Source organism: Natrix helvetica (assembly GCF_964273705.1).
Source record: "Natrix helvetica genome assembly, chromosome: 10".
Taxonomy (NCBI): domain Eukaryota; kingdom Metazoa; phylum Chordata; class Lepidosauria; order Squamata; family Natricidae; genus Natrix; species Natrix helvetica.
The window spans coordinates 20,667,530-20,674,746 of NC_138561.1; the positions used below are offsets into that span (position 1 = coordinate 20,667,530).

The following is a 7,217-nucleotide window of genomic DNA, read 5'->3' on the forward strand; positions in this document are numbered from 1 at the left end:
GAAAATAGAGTTCGGGAGCCCATTTTCACTGGCAGAGCGCTCAGGCCGCCACAGGTGCCCCCGAGACGAGTGTTGAGTTGATCACGCCCACCCTGACCACGCCCATCCCGGTCCTCCGAGGTCAAACACAACCCTGATGCGGCCCTCGATGAAATCAAATTTGACAAGCCTATTCTATCCTTTAGGGATACAGTTCCTGTGTTTTTTGTGGGATCGAGCCCAAAATACGACAAACCCTTTTGTTCAGCCACTGCCAGTGTACAGGGGAACAAACACACACACACCAGAGGGCATAGAAGAGCTAAAGACCCAAACTTGGAAGGGAGAAGAGTCCCAAATCAAGGAAAATGTCTATTTCCTCCCCAATGAGATTTACACAATAGAGCAAAGGACACACCGTTCTTTTTTTTAATGCTCCTATTTCTGAAACAAACACACCCAGGAGAGGGTTCCTTACTCTGCTGCTTTAGGAGCCAGGCAATAGTGCTCTAATCCACTCATATCCAACTTAGCACTCCGAACACAAGACTTTTCTGTAAGAAGACCGCAAGAGAGTAATTTGAGAACTTCAGCATGTTTACGACAATTGTCCATGTTTACTTGGAGCTAACAAACTATGCATGCTCCTGAGGTTTAGGACTGGAACCCTAGTGGGATCGACCTCAATTGCTGCACACGCTTCTCACAATTCCATCTGAACTCTGGATTAAAACACTGGACTTCCTCTGCAGCGATTTCTAAAGCCCTCCGAGGGACATTTTATTTGGACACTGCAGCGCCAAAAGCGCATTTTTCAGCCGTGATTATATAAAGCCACATTTTGGGCATTAGAACAGCTTCAATATTAGATAGGCCTAAGCAGTCATTTTGCAACTACCAAGATGTAAAAGCCAAATGGCACTCCAAGGACAGAAGTCTATTGGTCGTCTTTGAAAGAAAATGTGCATTTTATTATAAATCCAAGGAATTGGTCTCTATACTTAGAACTATCAAGGGTCCTGCTTAAGGGGTACCCACCCAATAACAAAATCCTGTTTGCAGGTCAATATTGTTGACAGTTTACGTTAAAATGATTAACTGTTCAAATTTTTCAATTATCAGCTTCCTCAAATCAATAATAGAAAACGAAGAAGAGTTACAGCTCAAGGTATCCAAAATGGATTGTTTCCAATGTTTAACTTATTACTAATAGAGTAAGAGATCTGTAAATGACTCACAACACATTTTCATCCTTGTGCACAAAATAGGCTGACAGAAAGCACAACACTATCAACCCACTAAGTAAAAGGAATTACAAAAAAAACGGACCCGGAAATGGAACGTTTTTTACATCCAAATTCACAAAAGTCCACTTTTATAGCATTAGCACTGTAGCTGATCCCTCAAGCTATCAAATTATGCTTTAATAATTGAAATTAGTATAGAACATGCCAATTCCAAAAAGTGAGCGAAACTCACAATGCACAAGAAGTTAGAATAGAAACTGTTCCAAATCTAGTTATACAAGGTACATTAAGAACACAAGTTCTACTGCTGTAGAAAAATGCTTTTACACACTAGTCATTGGAAAAATAAAAGGAAACAAAAAATGGTGTCTGGAAACCAGTGTAGGCTTGTAAAAATGTCTCTTTTCTGTGACCATCGTAGATTATTGGCAGGCTGTTGAGAGAAAGGCAGAACAATTAGTAAAGATAATCAGAAAACTAGTCACATTCCTCAGTGAAATTTTAAAAGGTTGCATCCTGTACACTCCTAAAAACATATAAGTGGGACATCTAACTCTTCTAGGTATTTTAAAAGCCCAGTCACTACTTCTAGATGAATTTATTTTCATTTTTAAGTCTGCAAAACTGGAGTGCCATTTGTCAGAAATGATGCAGGGGTCTCCCACTTGGGTGGGGCAGAGGGGGTTGGACTAGATGACCTACAAGGTCTCTTCCAACTCTGATAATCTGTTAATGTGACTTCTGGCACCTTACAATTTATTAAAGTACGTGAAAAATAATTTAAGAGATAGGTGATCCCAATCCAGCAGCCATCTCGGTCCTCCCACCCCATTTAACCTGCAGGACCATCAAATCATTCCAGAGTCAAACTCACTTGAAGTCTTGGTGGGGGGCGCCTTGTTTTCGCCTCCTTCCAGTTCCTCCACTCCGGCCTGGGTCATGAGATCTGCGATGTTCTTCTCCAGGTCGTCGATGCGACAGCTCATGTCGTCAAGTGAACCCGAGTTAAGGGGAAAAAACACCTAGAGAAATGCAACTGAAGGGAACCTCCCCCCTTTTGACCCTACATCGTGGCATCCCCCCCCCGCCCCCAACCATTTGATTGCCATTTTGGCAAATCGGTGGGGAAGCCGGCAGGAAGTCACAAGACACGCAGTGATCCGCTTAACCACCGCAAGCAGAAGTGACATCGAAAGTCAATGTGGTTACGACCTCACACTTTTAATGACCACACTGCGCTGTGACGGATTTGCAATTGTTAAGCGAAGAGCACCTGTACATACATATAGCAAGCTTCTTAGGTGTATGTGGATTATTTAAAGGGAGTGTCCAACAGTTGCACCCTGAGTGCTAAAGTTGTACAAACGTTGGACATCACGTTTGGAAAGTGCCATCAGGGACACTCTTCCTCTCCTAACGCTGGAGAGGACTTTTTTAAAAGAGAGGCAGATTGAAACAGAGGCACAAGCGTGATATTATTCCCATGCAATTGTCACAGGGCTGTGCGTTTTTGCTTCAGGGGAGCGGGGTCTCCCCCACATATGGGGGTCTGGCCCAAGAAAACCATGTGGTGAAAATCTTCCTGGTCTTGGCTTCCTCTTATTTCCACACTCAAAAGATATTCCTGCCAATGATTTGGTCCGACATGATCTGGAACTTGTCCTGCATTTGTTGCAGGAGAGTCTGCACCTGATTGAGGGGGGAGGGAAAAAAAGATGTTGGTTTTTAAGCAAGAAGGTACACACACACACTTGCCTTCCATTGAGGACCTGTACACTGCACAACTCAAAAAGAGGGCCGTGAAAATATCTACAGACCCCTCACATCCTGGACATAAATTGTTTCAACTCCTATCCTCAAAAGCGACACTATAGAGCAGTGCACACCAGAACTACTAGACACAAGAACAGTTTTTCCCCAACGCCATCACTCTGCTAAACAAATAATTCCCTCACCACTGTTAAACCATTCACTAAGGCTGCATTACTATTAATCTTCTCATCGTTCCTATCACCCATCTCCTCCCACTTATGACTGCAGGACGGTAACTTTACGATGGTATCCATACGATTTATATCGATATTGTTTCCTGATTGCTTATTTGTGCCCTATGACTATCATTAAATGTGGTACTTATGATTCTTGACGAATGTATCTTGTCTTTTTATGTACACTGAGAGCTTATGCACCAAAGACAAATTCCTTGTGTGTCCAATCACACTTGGCCAATAAAGAATTCTATTCTATTCTTTATTCTATTCTATTCTTTCCAAAATTCAACTGGGTTTAAGTGTCCCCAGCGCCATTGGCTTCCCTTGCAAGTGGGACGAGGCCTGGGCCAAACTCTGGGCCAAAAAAAGACCCCCTCCCAGGCACAGGACAACCTTGGAGAAAGACCAGGGCCGCATTCTCACAACCCGCATCCACCCGGGAAGTTCTTAACCCGAGTTGGCCCTGGCTCAATGGAAACGCTCTTTGGAGCATCACCTCCTCCGTTTCCACGGCAACAGACACCGCCCGCCCCCGAAGCACATCTCCTCCCGCCGTATCCAGGGCGATCCCAACGGCCGCGCCCGGTTCCCTAGCAACGTTGCCCCCGCCCTCTCCCGTCTCCATGGCAACTCATCCCTCTCTCATTCCCCCCCAACCCCCCCCACCAGGTTCCGGTTCTCCGTCCCCGCCGAGGCCGCTCACCACGGCCGTGAGGTCCTGCACGGTCTTGGGGTCCGTCTCTGCCATGTCGGTCCGCTGCGGCTGCGTCGCCTACCGGTTACCCGTCCAGGCCCGACTCCCAGGCGCTTCTGGCCTCCTCCGCGAGAACACCGGCCCAACCGCCGATCTCTCGCCGACTTCTCGCGAGAACAAGGCGCGAGAGCTGCATTCTGGGAAATGAAGTGTTTTCCCCGGTCGGGGGATGCTCGCGGGTCTTTTAGGTTTTCTTCACTGACAAGGCGGCCCAAGGACCTGAACCCCGCACCCCGATGTGTCTCTGGGGATGATGTGAATTGTAATCCCAGCATGGGGTTCCGCCTTGAACCAAAGCGGCGTGGGCGCTCTAGCTCTTTGCGTCTCTATTGCACTGGGCCGCTGACCGGAAGTGTCCCTTCAGTAGTTCGACTGGGAGTACTAGGCCAGGCAGCAGTGCTGTCACGTGACTAGACAGTTGCTGGAGCATTCTGGGAAATGCAGTTTCCGTTTCGGCACAGTGCACAAAGCACTTGTTTTGGACTACGACTCCCATCAATCCCAGTTAACATGGAAAGAAAAGGGGATAATGGGTATTGTAGTCCACAACGTTTTCCCTTTCAGACTGTAACCCTATATTGAGCAATTTTATATATGAAAGAGATTGCCTCATTGAACTAGTTTGGCAATAAATTTAAATATAAAATGGGCATTCAACTCTTGGTATCTCTGTGTGTATATATAAAATTAGATTTTTATATACAAATACACAAATGTGTGTGTATATAAATATAAAACGTATATATAAATATAAAATGCAGAATAAAAATTAAACAATATGGTTCTAGCTGCATGAAAATCGGGAGGATTAATATGTTTGTTTGAAGCCAATAATGTAGTTCATTACTTCCAGTCTAAGGAACACATTAAAGCTCAGCTAATAAACTTTCAAACTTTGATGCTTGAAAGCAGTCCATGTTTATTAGACTACACCATACAAAGTTTAAACACATCATTCCGTTGTATATTTTGAGGACAAACATGGACACAAAAAGAAACAATTGCAGTGGAAGAATTTGGGGGAAAGATTACACAGAGATTGGCATAAAATTACTCTGAATATATGGTTTGCTTCTTAAACTTTTTTCTCTCTGCAACCTTTCCCATGTTTTTAAAAATTACGGACCCTAAAAGAACTTTTCTTATATGGGTTTTATTTATCAATATTTAGTGTACTAAAAATGAAAACTCTTAAAATGTGGTAACCTTTTTGTTTCCTTTTTGTAAAATGTGGTTACTTCCATTTCCTTTGGCTGGTGTTATTCCCAAAGAAAACATTCCCTGTTTAAGACTTTATTGTACACACTTTTCTCCATGACATCATTTTGGAAATAATAAACCGGAGAAACAATTGATCAAACATTGCATCCTGTTCAAATTTGGGGAATGGTCCAAACTCACATAAAAAAACTCACTGGAATAATAGTCCATTCAGACTGAGACAGCAACAAATCTCGTGTTTTCCACTGTGGGGCAGAATGCTTGTCGCAATGTTCTAATTTTATTTTATTTTATCTTCTTTGTTAAATTTATATGCCACCCACCCCACTCTGCAAAGCAACAGTGGACTCTTTAAATCTGGCTTGGTGTTTGTGATGCTGGTCGCCTTGATTTTTGCACAAGCATGGGTGAACCAAGCTAATCATGGTTTATTCACTAAATCCTCATCAAGAAAACCATGACTTTGAGAAAGTGTGAAAGCAGTCCTTTTCCAAACTTATGTTTAGCGTGCTCTGAAAACAGTTTCATTTACTCTGTGCTAAACCAAGATATTGGAGCAAAGGTTTTTATAAAGGGTGTTTGTTTCTTAAGAATTGCAGGTAGAAAATGATCATGAACTGCACTCCGCAGATGTTATATTATCACCTCCCAAGCAGCTAGAGCTCTGCATAAGATGATAAAGGACAAACATCATCAATGCTAGAAGGAAGGAGGAGGAGGAGGCGGAAGAGGAGGAAGAAGAGGACGACGATGACTGTGGGGACCTTGGTGCTCTCTGAGCTCGGTTGTTTCCTTGCAGACGTTTCACAACCCAACTAGGGAACATCATCAGTGCTAGAAGAGAGTGGGGTTTCTGTCTGTTTCTATACTAGTGGCTTGCCCTGTCAGTGTTGGTAGATTGATGGTTAGGAAGAGAGGGAGCATAACTCCATGCCCTGAGTCCCAGATCTGTTAGGGGCAAACTTTCACACAAAGATCAAATAGTTGGGAGAACATTAACCAATGGGACATCATTACAAATCAACAGCTCCCAGCAATCTGGACTTGGGTCTTTAGCCAATATACAGCCTCAAAGTGAGAAAAGGGAAAAAATAAAATAAAAGAGGTTGGGGCAGGAGGTTGGAGGAAAGCCAAAAATAATTTGGCTAAAGCCAAAAATAATTAATTGGCTGTGTGTAACAGACTGGGAAACAGCCGGTTTGCCCTATGGATAATGTGTTTGGAAAGCAAGCGTCTGGATTTTCGTTTTAGGCCTGCTGAGCGAGCTAAAACTAACGAACATCGAAATCCGACTTGCTTCGTTAGAGCTTTGTCTCCATCCTCCCTCCCCGCCCCCCACTGATGGATGGCAAGGTCAGGGGCTGTCATGAAAAGTTATTGGAGCGGAGAAAGTTTTCTCATGCTTAATGACATCAAGCAGAATGTAGAACATGACGGCCGACTAATTAAAGGGAGTCTCGGGCCAAAGCAACTTCTTCCAGATGATTTCGCTCGTCTGGGGCGGCGAAAAGCCGAGAGCTCTCCAAAATCGGTCACAAGGTTCTTTTCCACCACAAAGGTGTGATTGGGGTTGGTGTGGAGCCAATCGCAACACACACACACACACACACACACACACACACACACACACAATAGATGCCAAAGGGGTTGGCTTGAAGGGCTGTGGGGAGAGGAGATCTGATAAATGGCTTAAATTTGCAAGAATGGATAGAAAATAGATGGTTTTTATGTATCTCTTGGCCACCAGTATCAACAAGTTGAGATGGGCAGCCTGTTAAAAGTTGTCTTGTTATCTGTCTACTTATTGTCTGTCTGTCCGTCTGTCCATCTGTCCATCCAGTCATCTATCTATCTATCTATCTATCTATCTATCTATCTATCTATCTATCTATCTGTCTATCTATTACCTATCTATCTATCTATCTATCTATCTATCTATCTATCTATCTATCTATCTATCTATCTGCAGATTCTATATCTATCTCCCTCCTTCCCTCCCAATCTATCCCTCCATCATACCTACCT

At 43.7% G+C, this 7,217-nt stretch overlaps 1 protein-coding gene across 1 annotated transcript; it reads right to left on the bottom strand.

Annotated features, from left to right (window-relative positions):
• Positions 1-923: 923 nt before the first annotated feature.
• Positions 924-4,115, bottom strand: HSBP1 (heat shock factor binding protein 1). The gene is made up of 4 exons (XM_081963505.1): positions 3,921-4,115; positions 2,849-2,915; positions 2,101-2,220; positions 924-1,659 (listed from the first exon to the last, which is right to left on the bottom strand). The coding sequence occupies exons 1-4, from the start codon at positions 3,963-3,965 to the stop codon at positions 1,649-1,651; spliced, it is 243 nt and encodes an 80-aa protein (XP_081819631.1). The 5' UTR covers positions 3,966-4,115; the 3' UTR covers positions 924-1,648.
• Positions 4,116-7,217: the final 3,102 nt, after the last annotated feature.

What these genes read in the sequence shown, in the direction of transcription:
- HSBP1 (XM_081963505.1), bottom strand. Translation starts at nt 3,965, where the DNA reads ATGGCAGAGACGGACCCCAAGACCGTGCAGGACCTCACGGCCGTG. An exon ending in TGCAGGACCTCACGGCCGTG is followed by an intron (nt 2,916 to 3,920) that starts GTGAGCGGCCTC and finishes CCCCTCAATCAG; the next exon opens with GTGCAGACTCTCCTGCAACA. An exon ending in GGACCAAATCATTGGCAGGA is followed by an intron (nt 2,221 to 2,848) that starts ATATCTTTTGAG and finishes ACTCGGGTTCAC; the next exon opens with TTGACGACATGAGCTGTCGC.